General features: G+C 39.3%; 1 protein-coding gene across 8 annotated transcripts in view; it reads left to right on the top strand.

Moving 5' to 3' along the window:
* Positions 1–19707, top strand: part of neo1a (neogenin 1a) — a 230446-nt gene that overhangs the window by 83737 nt on the left and 127002 nt on the right. For all 8 annotated transcript variants that reach the window (XM_024296401.2, XM_024296393.2, XM_024296398.2 and 5 more), the window contains exon 2: positions 2746–3069. In XM_024296401.2, the coding sequence (XP_024152169.1) occupies positions 2746–3069 (324 nt within the window). The remainder of the gene's footprint in view (positions 1–2745; positions 3070–19707) is intronic.

Here is a 19707-nt window from a genome sequence, read left to right as displayed (position 1 = left end):
TGTTAGCATAGTCACAGTAACGTTTGGTTTAGCTGTATCAATCTGTTTATTTTATGTGTCATTAAAAAGGGTGGGAGTTGACATGTTGAGAATATGCTAATATAGCTAGCAGCTAGCGTGTTACAAGCAAGTCTAGAGTTACTTTAAACTTTGTTAAGAAAATAGACAATTTTTTGATGGTGTGCTCTGTAGTTCAGAGCACCAAAGTGTGGAAAATTCATAGTTATATTTTCTAGCTTAAATTCTGAATTAAATGGTATATTGATACATTTATGAGGATAAAAGATAACCAAACTGAATATTTGGTTTTAATTATGACCTTCAAATAAAGTACAAACAGAAGGAGAAATTTAGCTAAATTTTTAGCTATTTTATGTTTCTTTTTTACCGAAAAGGGTCTGTGATGTCATATCCTGCCAAGACTGCAACAAGCTAAGTACTGATTCATCTTCAGATGACCTCATCACGCATTTGATCAAACAAAGCCATGAGGTTTTATTTGGTCAGCTTTTTCCAACATTAAAGCCTTTTCAATCCTCCGTTCTGCTCCATCACTTTGTTATTGCAGCGATGATTGCATAACTTTGTTAAAATTCTAGATTGTTTAGCGTTTACAGTGTTGGTGAAAATCTCTGTCAGCCACTTTCTGCCTCGTTTTGCTGTAAGTGTTTGTGCTTTTAAAGAGCGCCGAAGATGTGCAGCCTTTTTTTGCCACCTTAATAGGCCATGTTTTACACCACTTCACTCCTTGGCTCTCACACGAGGGAACGGAGACGAGAAATTACCTCCTCGTAGTTAAACAGCCGAATAATAGGCATGGTATCTTTCTTTGGAGCTCCCGTTTTCTCATTTTCCCTGTTCTGTCTTCCTCCGCCCTGGAGACATGACATTTTCTTAGGACAGAACAGGCATGTTTTAAACCGCATTCAACATTCAGCCGAGTTCTCCGCCGCACACGTTGCATTATTTAAATATCCTCATGACCCCCTTAATAAATTCTCTATCTTAAACCTATACCTGCCTGGCTGATAATTGGCATTATTTATCTAAACAGAACAACTGTGCAGCTTAAAGGTTGGCAGAGCCTGAATAATTGATGAGGATAAATGCAAAGTAATTGCATATTCTAACTTTGACGCGATGCATGTCAATGCCATGTGGCCATTTACGCTCAGGGAAAGGAAATAAAAGCTAGACCGTTTACTCCTTGACTCCAGTCTGTACTTACAATAAAGCAAGACGTGATATTAACTTGCCAGGGAGGCTAGACTGGGTTAAATTTGTCAGTTCCTCTTACCCAGCTCCACTGGGGCTTGTGGTTTTATAATAAAAAAGGCTCTTGGAGGCTCTGGGATCAGCCAAAGCTCTTTGGCTAAAAGGACGCAACAAACAAGATGTTTTACTTTGGGAACATTTTGTTGCAGTTGCTGGAGTGTTTATTTATATATAAAGTGAACTCCTACACATCATGTTTGGAAGTATTAGAGATTGGGATATGCAGTCAAAGTGGAACTGAGGAGGCAGCATGTTTTTCTAAAGTCGACCAGCATTTGTCTTTGTGACAGTTTTCAGAGCTACTTTTACTGTAGCTTATGGTAATGTGGTATGGTGTGTAGAAGCTTTTCAGTTGACGGCATTGCATTCTTACTGACTTATGGACACTATTCCTGCACGATAAATCTCAAATGTATCGTCATTGCAAAATCAGTCAATTGGATATGACAAGAGATGGTGTAAACTGCAATAAATGGTTACCTTAAATGTTTAGACGCATGCTTATACAATCTATGGTCACTTGAAGCAAATGAATCATTTGACCAATTGGATGAACCCCTTTATGTCATTGACCAATCAAATGGAGCCCTTTTATGTTGGATGCTGCCTCCTATATAGACGAGGTTCAACTAGAGTATAATTTAAGCAAACTGGTCATATATCAATGTATGGTTCATCACTTTTTGACGTTTTGGGTGTCCCTAACTCCCAACTCGTCGTATAAGAACATATGGTTTGTCCCTTTTTGACCTTTTGGGTGTCTGCAACTCCCAACCCATCATACTGTATATGTATGTGTTGTTCGGGCCCCCTCCTTGTTGTTTTTTGATGTGCTGACTGTCCCCATTGAATCAGGGGTCCCCAGCCTTCGGGCCACGAACCAGTACTGGTCCAAGGGCCACTTGGTATCAGGCCACAGACACTAATCAAGTGTCCCCAACCCTTGAGACGTGGACCGGAAGCAGTAACCTAACTCTAATCCACGTCAGTTACCGCCTCCAGTACCACCCCAGTACTGGGGACCCCTGATTTAATGGGAACAGCCAGCATGCCAAAAAAACGACGAGTTGGGGACACCCAACACGTCAAAACCCAGAGGGGGCCCCGAACCACACCACCATATGTGATGAGTTGGGGATGAGGATGCTTAGATTTAAGTTCATTCATCCTCTTCACTGTTTTGTCCCTTTCTGGGTCATGGTGCTGCCGGAGCCTAACCTAGCTACTGATGGGCGAAGGCAGAATACACCCTGGACAGATCGCCACATTTAAGTTATGCTGGCTTTTGTTTAAATAAAACTCTTTCAGTGTAATTGAAATGATATATTAGCTGTTTTTTGTTTTACCATTTTTCCACATATTCCCTAAAGCATACATGCTGGTATTTCATTAGATCAGGAAAAAAAAACATACCGTTATATTATTTGGAACAGCCTTTTGCTCAGTACACCTCTACCTGCCTCTTTCCAGGTTCTGCAGCACACCCCTTCAGCCCCTTCTGGTTCACGGTGGAGCCCCAGGACACGCTGGCCGTCCGCGGAAACCCCGCACTGCTCAACTGTTCGGCCCACAGCGACGGGGCCACGCCGGCACGCATCACGTGGAAGAAGGACGGCACTTTTATGAGCCTGGTTTCAGACGAGAGGCGGCGCATACTTCCTGACGGCTCGCTGTTCTTCAGCCACATCACCCACTCAAAGCACAACAAGCCAGACGAGGGCATCTACCAGTGTGTTGCCACGATCGACAACCTGGGCTCCATTTCCAGCCGCACAGCACGGCTCTCTGTAGCAGGTAAGACTGCCGGATTTGCGCCAAATAACTCCTCATTAGGAGTACTAAATCTTTAATTATTCTTGTTAGAATAGAACAGTCTTTGTTTCTTGGGTGGTTCTTTAGTGGCGCCTCTTTCAGTTGAGTTTTTCCTGTCTTCAGTTGTTCGTTAATTCTTTTCATTTGTTTGTTTCTCACCTGACCCGGCTCTCGAATGCACCGCACCACTGGATAAACGCTTTTAAAATGAGGTCTGTTATTTTTCATTACACGGCCGACACGGTGACCTTGTTCAGCTCGGGAACAGCCGGTGACATCGGGATTATTGGGTGCTCTCAGTGAAGTCATGCCCTGAAATTCAATTTGTAGCTGAAGGAGCCCCAAAATGCATTTACCGTGAGGTTCCTAGTCAGCCTCGCTCTGTCGGCTTTTACAACGCCCAAGAGAGGCCCCTCATTGTCAGCACTACAGTACATTATAAAGCCGCTGGTTGCTGAACGCCTTTGTGAGGTTTTTCGACAACTCTGCCCTAATCCATATTTACACCGGTGTTTGGGGAAACGGCATCTTCCTCGCTAAAAAAAGAGGCAACTTTCTGTACAAGTAGAACAAGACAAAACACAACCAGCACAACACAAATACCTTACAACCATCCAGATGTGGTGAGATATCTGTCTCATTTTCTTCCTAACGTGCGCGGTCGAAAGGTACGGCCTCTGCCTCACACGCTGGACAGTTCAGCTTTTCTTAGCGCACTGAGAGCTGATCTCATTACAGTCGTAAACGAGCTGGCGAAGCAGCTTTCACAAAGACAGCGGAGGATATTCTCCGGGTTCTGCCGCATCAGCCACTTTAATCTCTAATTTGTCGCATCAACTTTTCTGTCGTGTCTTTGCTTGTGCCGGGGTGATCAAAACAAATAATGTTAGGGAGCTTTCACGCTAAGGTAGTTTGAGTATGGAATGCTAAAAAAATAAAACTATTTTCTTTTGGTTTTTCTGTTTACACACCACACTCTGACCGAACTGTCACAGTTGAAAGTAAAACAGCTGCTCAATTAGTAAAATTAGCTAAAAAAAACCAAAACATCTAATTTTTATAATATTTACAGATTAAGAATTTTCCAATTATATGTTCAAAACATATATAGATTAATAATGTATTTCTATAAAAATATCTCTAAATATGTAGACTCAAAATTGAATTGAATCGAGTGGATCCAAATAATAAAAAATATTGTGAATTGAATTCATCCAAGAAGCCCCTCCCTGCCTGTCTAGTTTGAGGTATATGCGCATTCAAGAATACAAGATTAGCATATCTTTGAATGCTCGTCACATGCTCGTAGTGTCCATACCTTTAGGATTCAGTTTTGTCTTTCTTCTAGAACTCAGCGGTGCATATTTTGCTTACTGGTTCTCTAGATATTCTAGATAGTGTATTAGCATTCACACTATCTTAAACCTCACCAGAGTTTACTTCCTAGTGAACCAAGACCTTTACTGGTTAGGGAGTTCAAGTGACCTTTCATGGCGAAGCGGACTATTTGAGGACCCAAATGCCGGCGTGGACCAAACAGCCCTGGTGTTAATGCACCCTTAAGTTTGGCATTGACACATTTTTAGTTTTGACGCTGCGATACCGGCCAAGTGGATATCAGCTCATGTTGTTGTAAAATTACACAGATGGCACTGAGAGATCGGACAGAATGCCAAAATTTGGTGTGTGAGACAATCTCCTGTCTAGAAGATTATCTTTTGTGGGAAAAGCTTCATGTAAATGTGGACAAACCCTTTTCCTTTGTCCAGTTTTTGATCAAATATTGAGGTCACTTTAGATTTTTTTAAGATTTAATTCTGTTGCATCTATAATCTTGCCAGATAGATGGATGTTTTGCTTATTGCCAACCTGATAGACTTCAGAATGGGATCTATTTAGCTGCTCCACAGTGTAAATAATTCTTGCCCTCACCACTGACATGTAATGCAGAGGGGACTTGTTAAGTTCCTGCAGCAAGAAGTGCTTTTCCATCAAACAGCACTGCAGCCAGTGGGATCTGCCCGAGTCAACCATGATGGGGTGTTGGATTCAATCAATTTCTGTTTGAGAGAGGGAGTAATCTGTCGGCAGTTACAGGCACATGCACACGTCGGTGCAGACCTCCGCCGCTGCACATGCGCACGCGTGCAGAAGGCGCTGCATCCGTGCTCCTGCCTCTATACAGACGTGCCCAGTGGCTGATGCATCTCCAGCTCGCTGGCAGGTGGCCAATAAAAAGGTTAATTGCAGTGTAGAGAGAGCAGGTCATTAGGCCGCCATCAGACCCTGGAAGGATGGCGCAGGCAGAGGCGGAGTGGGCGTGACCTCCGAGATGTAATGAGGGAATGAGTCACGGATGGCTGGCGTGGCGGGGAGCATATCTGACAAATACCAGGGATTGATTGCAGCAAGACGTGCTGCTCGTTCTACTCTGGAAAACACTTCCTCTGTGGCGCATTCGCACGACTGCTGGAGCTCCTCAGCTTTGGCTGTTTTCTTCAAATTCTGCTTTATTTTTTATCTCATTTTGACCATTTCTACACAAAAATTAGGACAACAGGAAGGACGATTTGATAAAACGCTGAAATCTAGAACTTCATTAACTTAACAGGCGTTTTGCTACAGATTTTTCAAATTAGATCAAATTTTTTGTCAATATTTTATTAGATAGAAGGTTCATTATAGTGTATCATAAACTTCTTGCATTGCTTGGAACACATTTTGTGGCTTCCAAAATAAGTAGGTGGGTTTACTGCACAATGTTTTTAAGGGTTTTTGAAAATAGCAAAACCCAATACAAAAAAACAAAAAAATAAAGAAAAAAGGTTGGGATACATTCATATAGGAGTAGCCAGAAACTAGACTGTGGTAGGACAAACAAACTTAACATTTTAACACTAAAGCCTCGTTTCCACTAAGCGGTCCAGTCCGTTAAGGAGTAGTTTAGGACAGTCCAGTTAATTCTGGTCAGCGTTTCCACTCAGTTAAGCCTAACATGCGCGGAGCGTTTTGTTTTCACGGCGCATGCGTGGTGTAGACTGCTAAGTGTTATTGTAGTGTGACGAGTTGAAAAATAACAATAATTGAGGTCGTCTTCTTCTTGCGTATAACTGGAATTTAATGTTGTTGGAAGGAAGATTGCGAGCAGCTAGCAAGAATACCACCATTGAGAATGTTAGCTTAGGGCTATATTGGCGCTTTCTAATGTGGTCACCACTTTCTGCCAATCGACGGGTGACAACATGGACCGTTCTGTTGTATTTTTTATGGATCTGCAACTAATAGGGGCCATTTCACAATGGAAACGCTCAAATTACCACACCGTACCGCTCAGTGGAAACGAGGCTTTAGGGAGCACTCAGAGCAAATGACCTGATGATGAAGACTTGAAAACCAGAAAGCTAAATATACTGATGGTAACTGACAGAAATGGAAACAGCTGTAGATTATCATCAACTAAAAGCTGGTGTGACTGATGTGCTCACACTGGTCATGTGACTTGCATTCTTAAATTTAGCATATGGTGTTCACACTGGATTGTCGCTACCTGATATTAGCGCTCTTACAGTTGGAAGAGGCTTGGTGGGAAATGTCAAAGTGGTGCAAATCTTCCAAATCTCGCTCCAGACTTTTTCTTTGACAGCTCCTTGATATATGAAATACTTGGTGTCATATAATTCTAGTCGGACAAAAACCGCAATTATTCATTTCTCCTCTGTGATCAATTTTCAAACGATTGGTCCTTCCATGAATTGAAAGGGACGTCATCCATACATCATTACCTGAGTCAAGTCCCTGACTGGTCAAAGTTTGACCAGGTGTAACCCTTGTGCGTTGACGTTGAGAGTGGGGTCACCTGGACCCCACATGACAGTGCGCTAAACTTTTTCCTTCAATCATTTTTTATTTTCACTGGTGTCTGTGGCAGCTGGGGCGCTGAAAAGGGGGGGTAAAGGTGGCAGATCCTTGGGGCCCAGACTGAATTAATTTTGGGGCACAGAGGCCCCTTATGCAAATTTACCACTCTGTTAGGGGCCCTATAAAAAATATTTTGATGGGGCCCAAAATCCCTAGCGACGCCCCTGCATGGCAGACATGAAATCCTGTCCAGCTTCATCCACATTTGTCATGGTGTGGATGTGGTAAGGCTTGGGTCATCTGGACCCCATAAGATAGCACAAGGGTTAGTGGACCCGTTTTCTCCAAAAACAGTTGTAGAAGCTTGCGTAGCTACCAGTGAACGTGAAAAAACATGAAAATGCATAGACTTTTTCACTGAAGGTGGTTGCTTGAGGACAATTTCAAACAGAAGATCCTACAAGAATCAAGTAAATAAAACTGACAAAACCAAATCCAAGAGCAGACTCGTCATAGCTTAATATGTGGGACTGATTTTGAAACAAAAAAGCATATAAGTTTGCACAAACATGCATATACTAGAAATTCAATATAATGTAGACATCATTATTGCTCAACATTTAGTCATGTGTTTCATTCATGTTCATTTTATCTCTTGCAGTGTTTTAGTATTGCACTGACGTACTCGCCTCATGCCAGCATGCCACATGCTTTGTGTGTCCTATTTGCTCTTGCTTTGTCATCCAGACTGTGTGTTTTTTAGCCTGTGTGTGCACAGTCATGTGCTGTGGAAACACAAGCAGGCTTAGATGAAAGAGAAAGAGAGCGTGGCCTAGTGGGGAGCAATCTTATGCATTCGGTTTGTGTCTGGAGAAAGGGAGGCCGAGAGAAATTATAGGGCATAGAATGAGGAGCGGCGTGCGGCGGTAATAGCCGGGACACGGAGCGAGACACGAGTAATGAGAAATCCCATCCTAACTGTCTCCTGTGCTCCCACGCAGCCACTGCCTCCTCCCACCGGCACGCTTTGAACTTGCTTCTCTTTAAGAATCGCTTGAGGTGAGCCCCACCTCTTTGTAGCTAAACAGGGAAACCCCCCAAATGAGAAAAAGGGAGAATCTATTCTCCTCCTGTCTCTCCCACTTTCTAGGAGTCTCTTTGTTTGGCTTCCCTTTTGACCTTCCTCTATATTGATGATGCAATTATTTCCTCCGATTTCTCCTCTTTTTTGTGGTTTTTCTCTGTTCTGTGTTCTCCTCATAGCAGTATATAGATGAAAACAAAGAAGGCCACCAGACACAATGTTTTGATATCACGCTTCAATGAGATCCCAGTTTTTTGTTTTTACCTGCAGGGGTTTAGAAGTGAAGAGGTAATCGGGGAGACTAATCTGATGCTTAGGTGTCACCTTGTATTGTAGCTCGCCCATCGTTTGATGAAGTCGGACAGAGTTTGGAGGATTTCTGGCCGTCTGCAGAGTCTTTAATCCTTTTTTTTTGTCTTTTAATTTGTTTCTGAAGGGCTTCTCAGATCACATTCTGCCTGGAAACTAGAAAAGAAGAACATTGCATTACTATTGTGCATGTATGTAAAGTTACTTATCACGATTATCTGCTTTATGTGCACATGTAACAGCAGCTGATTCATACCATCGACATGATTCTTTATGTTGCTATAAACTGAAACTGCGCTGATATGATTGCAGAAGAGCGGAAACCTCTTTATTTTTTTGGAGCAGCTCAACGTTTTTTGTCATTGGGGATTTTGAGTTTTTGCAACTTCAGCTTCTTACTGTAACTCATATACAATATATTCAAGTAAATGTAAAAATATGTGTTATTCAGAGCCAAATAAACACACTTTCAGTCCTCAAGTCAGATCCTGAAGTGATTGAAACGTTTTTAGGCAAAAGCTCAATTTGGCTTTGTGGGTTCGTGAACACGCTTCTAGCATGTGGAGTTCACACCTGATACTTGAACATGAACCTGCAGGAAGAGGCTTGGCGCGAAATGTTGAAGCGGTGCAAATCTTATGTCACTACCAAGTCCGAGTCTCTGATTGGTCAAAGTTTGACCTGGTTTACCTTTCAACGTGCTTTTAATAGCCGTAGAGCCCAAAAACTGACTTAAAAAATGTTTGTAACGACACACAAACACAAGAGTTTTGAACACAGGAGCCTAAAAATCACATATATGCATATTTATGTTGATTTTTTATTGGAAGTGAGCGCTTGAACGCGTGTTGCTAAAGGTGGTGTGAAAGTAGAATTAAAGACAAGTACACTGTAAAAACAGACCTTGTAGAAATAAGTAAAAAAAAACATGCTTAAAATTTGAATTTTTTTCTTTAAAAGAAACAAAAAATCTGCCAGAGGGGTAAGAAAAATTGCCTTACTTACTAAATTCCTATTTTAAGGAAACATCTTGATAGGACTTTTTTTTCTAAATAAATAAATACATAAAATTATTTTTTTGTGTCTTTCTATCTTTTCCATTTCTGAAGATTCAGTTTTTGAAGGGAAAAGTTATAAAAATAAAAATTATCATTAGTAAACAGTCTTCATTAGGCACTAATTAATCAAGTTCTTTCAGTTTAACCATTTTTAAAACACTTTTTTGAGCGTTTTAGCTACCTTAGTTTTGCTCTGTAATTGTTAGAATTTTACACAATAAAATGCTTCTGAACTTAAACTTTTTCTAAAATTTAGAAAACTTTCAAGACAAACATTGAACATTCCCAGTAAGGGTGCTCTAAAACTAAAAAAATCTCCAGTCACTTGTAAATGTCAAATATTAAAAGGTTTGGCTTTTATTTGTGTCATTTTAAAGTATAAGATGATTAAAAAAAAGTCAGAAAAATCTCTCCTGCTACAGTTTTCATGGAATCTAAATGTAACTACTGAAGTAAAAGAAAAGTTTAGGAACAAAACTTAGTAGGTTTTTTTATTTCTTTTGTAGAAAAGGGATCATTCAGAGAGTAGTGAGTGACTGAAGTGTGTGGGAGGAAGTGTTCACCTGGTAAACTAACATGGCCGCAGTTTTATTTTTTTTAAAAAAAAGAGAATGCTTCAATAAGAAAGTCAAAAAGTTTCCAATTAATCTGATACCCCTAAAGATTACATGCACCTAACTTCAAAGTTGGGACAGAGCAGACAGGAAGTTCTTATCGGAGAAAGAATGTAGTGAAATCTGCTCACCTTTCAAAATAAAACGCCACACGAGGTAATGACTAATACGAGTCCACCTCTCTTCTGTAACAAGCTCAGTTTGACTTAAAGATGGAGTAAAACTTCATTCTACCTAATCTGACTATGTGGAGTGTGTGCTGACACTTTAAACCTATTTTTTTTATTTCACACCAAAGAAAGCTGGTATTTTAAAGCTGAATCTCGCTCCACTGACAGATACAGCTCAGATAATTACCAGACTCTCCAACAAACTTGTTCTCTTGTTTGTACCCGACGAGCACAGTTAACTTCTATTGTGGTGCTGTATCCTGAGCTCTGTAACATCCCATGCCTAAATGACCTTGTTGTCACTCTGCTTTGCCTCGTCTGATTCCTCGGCTGCAGATGATTATCGTTTTATTCCTGCAGCTCCTCTGGCAGCTCCGTCAAGAAAAGTGTTTCCTGTTGAAATCCATGCTGTTGACTTATGCATAAATACATGGGAATCATTAAAAAAAAAAAAAAAACAGGCTAAACACTCTGATCTGAAACCTTTAGTCATTTTTTTCGTCCCACAGCAAGATAGAAAACTGGAAAAATATTAAAGCAGTGGAGCTTCAGTTTACAGTTTGTCATACGAAGCAGCGATCTTCATAAGCTGGAAATCCGAGCAGCTGTTTACAAGTCACACCATCAAATTTGTTCCGCTTTTGTGCAGCAGAAATCATTTAGAATAAATGAGATGGAATAATCATACAGCCTTTGAGTTACCATGGAGAGCCGGATCGGTACAAACACAGGCCCGTTCTGCTGAATCAAAGCGAGAAACCAACATTTTTTACACACATAGTAAACGTTTGCATTGTTTCCATACGTTTGTCACAAGCATCAAATCATAGAGTGAACCGCTGTTCTTCATTATTATTAGGTAATAGTGTGTTTAGTGTTAGAAAAAGTTAAGATAAATAAAAAAATAGATATTGAAACAAGCAAAACCCAGAAAGAAGTGGTTTGATTAGAAAGAAGTAATTCTTATTTGGAGAATTATTAGAACCAGCAAATGGTCCAAAAAGTACATTAAACTAAAAATATAATTTAATGAGTAGTTTTTAAAACTGAATTTGGCAAACCACAATCAAGAAATCGTACAGTTTTTAGAAAGCTTTGAAAATTGTATTGATTTTATGAAAGGCCGTTTGGAAATGTAAACACAGGCCGGACTTTGGACATGCCTGTTTTAGGGGTTAGGGCAGGGATGGGAAAACTTAGGGGCCACAAAGGGTTCTAAATTTTGACAGACAGAAGAGCTGATCTGTGCCGTGTTTTCGTAATTTGGTAAAATAACACAGGATCTGAATAGACATTAATTTTGATTTAAAATTACTTTAAAACATTACATTTTTGAGTTTTTATTTAAAAACTGATTTTAGTTCTCATTTTTGTGCCATGGGTTGATTTTGCTCAGGGAAAAACTCAATTTCAGGGAAATGGTGCATTCATGTGGTGTTGGAATAATCTGAAAAATGACCGTCTGACTTGGAAATCACACATTAATATTGGAAAAAAACAACAAATCTTCAAACGCTACACGAATTCACAATAACTTGAACAAATGAGATTTTTTTTTGTAGTGTTCCATCTGTGGGGAGACACCAGAATACAAGGAAAATAAACATTAGAACAGGTAATGAAAATCATTTATTCCAGTTTGGTGGGCCAGATTAAATAGTTTAGCGGGATGCATATGAACCGTAGTTTGTCCTTCCCGGGTTAGGGAGTAGTAAGAGAAACCTTTGTCCTCATTGAGCTCCTTTTGCCCTTATAACGCTTCAATAGAAATTGTTATTTTACTGTCAAAGAAAATCAATGTAACATGATAAAACCACTTCCATTATAACCATTACTAACTTAGGGGCGTCTTTAGTTGTTGAGCTACGTAGTTGAGCTACGTTCACACCGCCCTCGACAACTCGCGTTCAAGCGAACTCTTCTAATCAAAAGTGCATGTAAATGCTTGGATATTTTGACTTCTGCATTCAAAACTCACGGGTGCAAGTTTTGGGCCCTACAGTGCATACAAAGCGTGTGTTGAAAGTCAAACTTTGACCATCCAGAGTCACTGCTTCGATAGTAGCGTATGGATGGCGCCCCTTTCAAGATTCAGGAGATTTGGACCACTTCGACATTTTGAACTGACTCTTCCAATCTTTGGTGGCGTGCGCTAGTAGAAAAAGAAAAAGAGGAAGAAGCCCCTCCCTGCTCGTCCAGTGTGAACACTGTGGGGTAAATGCGCGAATAAAGATGCAGGTTTGGCGAGTTCCAGAGTCTATGTCAAGTATGAACATAGTATTAGATTGAGAGGCACCATAAACAAACGTAAATGAAGCCAAAAATGATTTGGACTCAACATATTCAACAGTTTTAACAAACAGCCTTTTGTTCCCGTTTCAGTTTTGACATCACACGACGGCAGATTCCAGCAGTGCTGAGTTTTTTTCTGCTTCGCAGTATGAGAGCCTTAACTCAGTTTCCCCTCCGTCTTATGACACATGTGAGAAAGGATGGAAGTGACTTGAAATAATTCAGGAAGGAGAGAGACAGTTGCAGCAGCACTTCAACTAAGATGATTCTCTTCTGAGGCAGAATTGAAAACCCATCCTGGGAGCACAAGTAATAAAGAGGAAAAATAATGGGATTGGGTTAGAGAAAGAAAACTGCATTTGAGCTGTTGGATCATACTGCAAAGATGAGACTGCAGAGGATGCAGGTAAAGAGTAGGTATGAGTGTATGTGTGGGCATATCTTGATTTAGTATGGCTCTTCCTTTCCCTTTCTGCAGTATAACACTTGAAAGAGAGTGTCGGCATGAGTCTGCGGGGATGGAGGTAGATGGCAGCTTGCATTTTACGTGCATTCACTGACTGATTAGGTCCTTTGGGTAGGTGGAGAGGCTGATGGAGACCGCCATATCTCTGTTCTGCAGACACCTCAGTGACTGCTGTGTATTTCTGTGTCCATGTGTGGGTTTTTGCTCCATTGTAAATTCATTTTCTTTGTTTTTTTTTGTTGAAGTGTTTTATTATGTAGTTTTCTTGTGTCTACATGCATGAGCTGAAATTTGGGCTTAAAACAGGATTGAAACTGTTAAATAAAATGTACTCAGTGCACTGAAACAATTTTGTTTAACAGTGTACTCAAGCCTCCGAAAATTGTATGTAAAATGTCTTGTAGCTAAAACATTTAATTATTTTTTGTCCTTACTGTGTACTTCATAAACTAGATTTCATTCACGTATTTGTTCAGAAATCTCATATAAAGTTGTCTTAGTAAGTGCTAAGTCCTTTTTTTGGTGTGATAAAATATTTAAATAATCTATTTTATTTTAATCTAACCTAATAATTGCTGTGAAAAGCCTCATTTTGATGCTATCTTCAGTTAAATTTGTGACATTGTGGCGCAATAAAAGAACAAAATCCAATCTAAAAAATGGGAATTAGAAAGTTTTTCTATCATAACAGACTTTCAACCTTTACTCTTATACCACCAAGGGTTATTTTTTTCAATCCAACAGTTACTGAGAACTTGAAACAGGAAGCTTGTGGCCCACTCAGCATATTTTTTATGTCACAAATAGCATCTTTTTCCAACAGAATTTTTTTTTGTCTCCCTCTGATTCACAGCAATTATTAATGAAATACTCAGAAATGCTATTTTAAGCTATTTTTTAATATATGTCCTCCATAATCCTCCAAAAATCCTTGGAGAACACCAGAAAAGCACCCGAAACAGAATTTTCTATTGGAGTGGGTCTTTAAGAGTATCAGAGTTTCTGTGGGGTTTGGGGCTGGGTTTAGTCGTGTTTCTGTTTTAAAATTTGTTTTCACCTCCTCTCGTTTCAGGTGCGTTGATTCCTTTCTTTTTCCACCTGGTTCTCTTGGTCTCTTAATGGGTGCACCTGTGTTTGATTGTATGGTTTAAGTTTAAAAGCTGCATGTTCCCCTCCACTTGTTGCTAGATTGTCTTGTGCTCGAGTACCACGAGCCTTCCAGCCTCTTAAAGACTTAACAAAAGAAAGAAAAGGAATAAACAATATTCTTCTGCGAACGACCCGCTTGATGGCAGCACAGGGGCAGGGGGTTGGCAGCACTGATGTAGGGGGATGGCAGCACGGGGCCTAGAAGATGGCAGTCTGAAATCAACCGATTATCAGATTATTTTTGGGACCTTGGAGACCCTCCTTTTTTGTCATTCATTGCGCTGCTGCCCTCCTGCCACCCACTTGTCACTGGACTGCCTTGATGCGACCTTGGAATGTGCTCATGCGGCCTTAGACCGATGTCAAAGAAATCGTCTGGTTGTTTTTTAATTTGACCTTTTTCTTAAAACCTTCGCGAGTAAAAATGCTAACTCTCGATTACAAATGCCCCTTCGCGACCACCTGCTGAGTTTGCTGAAAAACTTGCATTTAAGCCACCGCATTGTGGCATTTTGGGATATGTGACCATAGTCTAAAACTATCCCTGATTTAGAGTAGCAACTTTGTGGTAAATCCAGACAGACTCTGCTGTTGTCCAAAGTCAAAAACACTTTTCTTGGGGACAATAAGAAGGTGTGGTGCTATTTCTTCCAAATAGCCCAGCAGACACACTTATAATTTTCACAAAGTGATTGCTGAAACAACAATTCTTCTGTCTGTGGCCACTGTGGATCTCCATGGCCTATCCAGCAACTTTCTGGTGGTGTATATCAAATCCTCTACTGAGCTGCTATAGAGTCATTTCAGTTGTATTTCCCGCGGTCAAATGTCAGCATGCAGAGCCAAATAGCCTCTGGATGGATTTCTGTGTTTACTGCATGGACGTTTTATAAAAAAGACAGTGTTCATACATAAGTCCAGATAAAAAATATACACAGGAAGTTCTCTGAAGGCCCTGTACAATAAAATCATTCAACACTGTAATAAAACACCAAATAAACACACTATATTTCTGTATACATAAGCAAAGTTTAGACTTTCTGAACAAATATGTCTGAACTTAGATCATTTTCAGCTTATTTTTCTTCTCTGTGCTGCTGCAATCACCATGTGCTAATGAGAGTGATAATTGACTGCTGCAGCCAGCAGATGAAGATGAGCTCTGTGCGGAACAGCTGCCCCGGCTTTCTTGACTTTCTCTTTGTTTTTGAGTCCCATCATGCACTGCTGACATGCATTTGATGCGTGTCCTGAGTCGTCTGCGGGAGGCAACTGTACATCGGTCGGAGCTCAAAGCTTTGCAAGCATCATCAGGGATTATTGCTTAAATTCCCCCATTCTCACTTTGGACACGAAGGAGGGAATCATGGTGTGGGTGACAATTTGGCTGCTGGGACAACATGCTAATCTGCCTCAGTGTTTTGTCTTTCGAAGGCGCGTCGCTGCCATCTGCTCAGAAATATATGTCTGGACGTGATCAGCATTAGTTGTGGGTTTTGTTTAATTTTGAATATTCCATTTAACTGATGCAACTGTTTATTTTATTTTCTTGAACTCCCGAACAGTTTCCATGGAATCTAATGGACAAACTTCTGAATAGATTTTCCGTCTTCAAGGATCCCTTTAGTGAATATCACGAGAGTGACGTGTTTGTGTTTAATAGGACATCCGGCTTTAAACATTCAAACAAGGCTGGCTTAAAATGGGTTTCGCGGGTCTTACCAACCATACTGCATTTTCCACATTGCAAGGCGAACTAAAAACCCTTTTTTCCCCCAAAAAATGACAGTGCACCCTATAATCCAGAGAGCCTTATATATGAATTAATTAATTCTGGTTCTGTTCACTGATGTTGAAGCGATTTTGAGATGTAAGCAGCGCTCCGTCAAAATGTCAGTCTGAATTTTACTAGTTGCAAACAAAGTTGGTTGTTATTGTAAATATACTAACAGGGCTAACATTTAGCAGTATTGGACTGTATTTTTATTTTTTTATGCGTTGCAAACAATGTTGGGAGTTAAAGGTATTGTTAATATGCTAACGTGGTTAATGTTTCTCACATGGCTAATATTTAGGGGTGTTGCTCTTGTTTTTTTTTTTCATATTACTGACAAGGTTGTGAGTAGGCGTAGTCAGTAAAATTATCGCAAACAAGGTTAGAAGTCACATGTATTCTGTATATGCTAACGCTTCTTATGTGGTTAATGTGTAGCAGTGTTTTTTTTTGCTTATGGTTATTAACAAGTTTGAGAGTTAGCATAGCCACTGTATTGTTTGTTTGAGGTGTATACGTCTGTTTCTTTATGTGTCAGGAGTCACAGGGTATTGTGTATAACGCTACTAATGTGGCTAATGTGTCGAACTGTGTTTTTTTTTTGTTTGTTTTTTTGCGTGTTACTAATAAAGTTGGGAGTTAGCATAGCATAGTCACTGTACTGTTTGCTTTAGCTGTATCACTCTGTTTTTTTTTACGTGTTTCAAACAAGGTCAGGAGTCACAGGTTTTGTGTATATGCTAACGCTTCTAATGTGGCTAATGTGTAGCAGTGTTGAACTGTTTTTTTTATGTGTTATTAATAAAGTTTGGAGTTAGCATAGTTGCTGTATTCTTTATTTTAGATGTATTAGTCTGTTTTTATGTTTTGCAAGCGAGGTTAGGAGTCACAATAATGTGTATATGCTAACGCTTCTCACGTGGCTAACATGTAGCACATTACAAAGTCTATGGTATGTCACAATTCCAACCCTAATCCTTAACTACTCCACTGTGTTCTGATGATGAAAATGTTGATGGTTTATTTGAAAACTACATTTAAGTAAGTTTTGGTCTAGTTCTGGTCTATATTTGCTAATGTAGTGAGCATCGATGCACGCTAGTTTTTAGCTAAGACTTCTAGTTAATTACTAGTGCACCTGATTTTTGAGCAGTAGATTCAGACAGCACCAGAAAATGGTGAACCTTCTATAGGCCTATAGTGCTCTATAGTTAGTAGCAAAGGAATCCGGATATAGCTCTAGAGTTGCTGTTCTAATAAAGTCTGACTGACTTTTTCAGACCTTTTTGACTCGCTTCGTGCACCTTATAGTTCAGTGCGCCTTATATGTGACATATATTCAAAAATAGACTATTCATTGTTTTATGATCGTTTTATGATCCAATCGCCCTATAGTTTATAAAATACTTAAGTTTTGAAGATGACATTGACCAGGGTTGGTGTTAATGACAAGATCCAAACTACAAAATCAGTAACTTCAAAAATGTTTCTTTTAATCAAGCCAAGTTCCAGCGACCGAACCAGGATTTTTCATTTTCTCTGGATCTGCATAGAAAAGCAGGTCTAGACTGATTGAAATTCAGCGTCCATGTCTCCTTTCTCCTTACATAGAGACACCAACGGCCCATTGCGCTCTTTCACATCACCCTTTCATCTCCCAGCGCCTGACCAACCAGGCATGCATGAGTTAGTTTCGGGTTTTCATATTAAACCCCCACCCATCTTTCAAAGATAAATTGGGCTTCATAGAGCTTTTGAACCCTGGAAGAGTTGGCTCTCAGAGTTTTTTTCATAGAATTTTTAATGCGTTGGGGAAATCTTTTGAAATGCACCTTTATTTATCAGCCACAAAGCAAACAGGAAGAGGGAGACCAGATGAGCAAAGTTTGATGTTCAAGGTCACTTTTCTCACTTCTCAAGTTCTTGTTTTTTTTCTCCACTCGTTGCTTCTGATGCTCAAAATAATCTGTGTATAAACTGCTATCCTGAGATCATTTCATTTGCTCTCCATATAAATAAAAAATGTTGCATGTTGCCTGCTTCTGGCTCATGCTGAGGATGCAGAAATTTTCGGCGTTTCAGTGCATACTCTGCACCGAGACAGCTCTTCGCCTTTGGCACAGATGGAAACCACTGAAGAACCATAGCGTGAAAGGCTCTGCTGGTGAGCATCTCGGTTTCTCATGCATCAGAGACAATTATTTATAGATTTACTTTTTTTTTTTTTTGGAATATACCATCTGATGTTATTTTTGGCTTTGAGAAAAAAGTACGTTTAGTGTTATGGATGGATTTCACAACAAAAAAAACTAATAAGGATGCCTAAAAATTGTATTTTATGGTGGCCCAAATCTCTCCACATGTTAAAATTCACAATGACAATTAAAAAAGCAAAACAAATAATTAAAGAAAAATGTCACAAAATAAAAATGAAACATATTAGAAGACAAAAGTAATTTCTGTAAATCAAAACGAAATGCTAAAATATGAAACACAATAAGAAACTGGTAAAGGAAGGTACTATTGGTCATTGCAGATTGGACGACGATGTTTCAGTTTTGACATTTGAGGTTTATTTTTTTTTTTAATGCGTCGTCAATGTCCACAAAAGTTTTATGATTAGTACAGAGCATATCCAGTATTCCTTCATGACAAATAACTTTCTGATTAATTAATGGAATAACATCATCATTTAGTCAACAAGTTCCCATAGTACCTACCTTTCCTGGTTTCTCAGTAGCTGTTTCCATTACACGTGTGCAAAACTTTATCAAACTTCTAGAAATGTTGAAAGAAGACAATTTCACAATTACACTGTGTCCATTAAATCCTAATTATGCAAATGCACACAGACCAGCTTTAACACAACGACGATGGGAACAATACTTTGATTTACTGCAATCATCATCTATCAAAGGAGACGTCGGAGTCTTATTCAGGCCATGGAGCAGCGAACTACGAGGAAGGGATTTTGGAAAATTGTGGTTGGTGATTTTACAGAGGAGCTGTGGATCCAACAATTCCAAATGACACTTCTGATGAGCTGTGTAATGCTGTTGGACCTGCACTGCAGAGCTGCAGTCACTGTTCGTAACGTAACTCATTTAATATGAAAAAAAAGTGTTTCTATTACAGTTTTGTGAACATATTTCAATTTCATGATCCTTCAAAAACTTTTTTTTTTCTAATAAATACAAGTTGTTTTCTAAATTTCAATCAGTCTAATTTATTATCGCATATCTAATTTGCATTAGGGATGTCCCGATCAGGTTCTTTTGGGCCCGATCCGATTCCGAGTCATTTGATTTTGTGTATCTGCCGATACCGAGTCCCAATCCGGTACTTTTATAAGACATTTAAAACATGGATAAATTAAACAAACAGATTAGTGTTGTCCCTCATTTATATTTCAATAACCTTCTTTTATCATTAAAAACTTAAATAAAACACTTATGTGAAGAAGCTTTAATAAACAAGTAAAAATACAGCAAATATAAACTATTTTCTTGTTATATACAGTAAGTGATAATCATGTGGTAAAGTTTAGTGACTTTAGCTTTAACATCTTTAGAGCTTTTGAACATTTTTGACCAAATGTGATTCCTGTCCTCATTTAGAATTCTTAAAAATAAATTATGACTTTGTTTTAGCATAACATTTGATGAGTGTTCATGAATAGCTGATATCATTATTAGTTTTCATTTATTCATTTTTTTGTTTATTTTTAAGATTATGTGCTTCTTTTTTAAGCTCTTTAGTGATCACGATTTTGGTTTATTACCACAGTAGTTAATTTTCTTAACTTTTATTTCTCTGTCTGATAAATAAAACAAGCATATTAAAAAC

This window comes from Oryzias melastigma, linkage group LG3 (genome assembly GCF_002922805.2).
Source record: "Oryzias melastigma strain HK-1 linkage group LG3, ASM292280v2, whole genome shotgun sequence".
NCBI classification, from domain to species: Eukaryota; Metazoa; Chordata; class Actinopteri; order Beloniformes; family Adrianichthyidae; genus Oryzias; species Oryzias melastigma.
The sequence above is the reverse complement of the archived record's forward strand: the minus strand, read 5'-3'. Positions and strand labels throughout refer to the sequence as shown.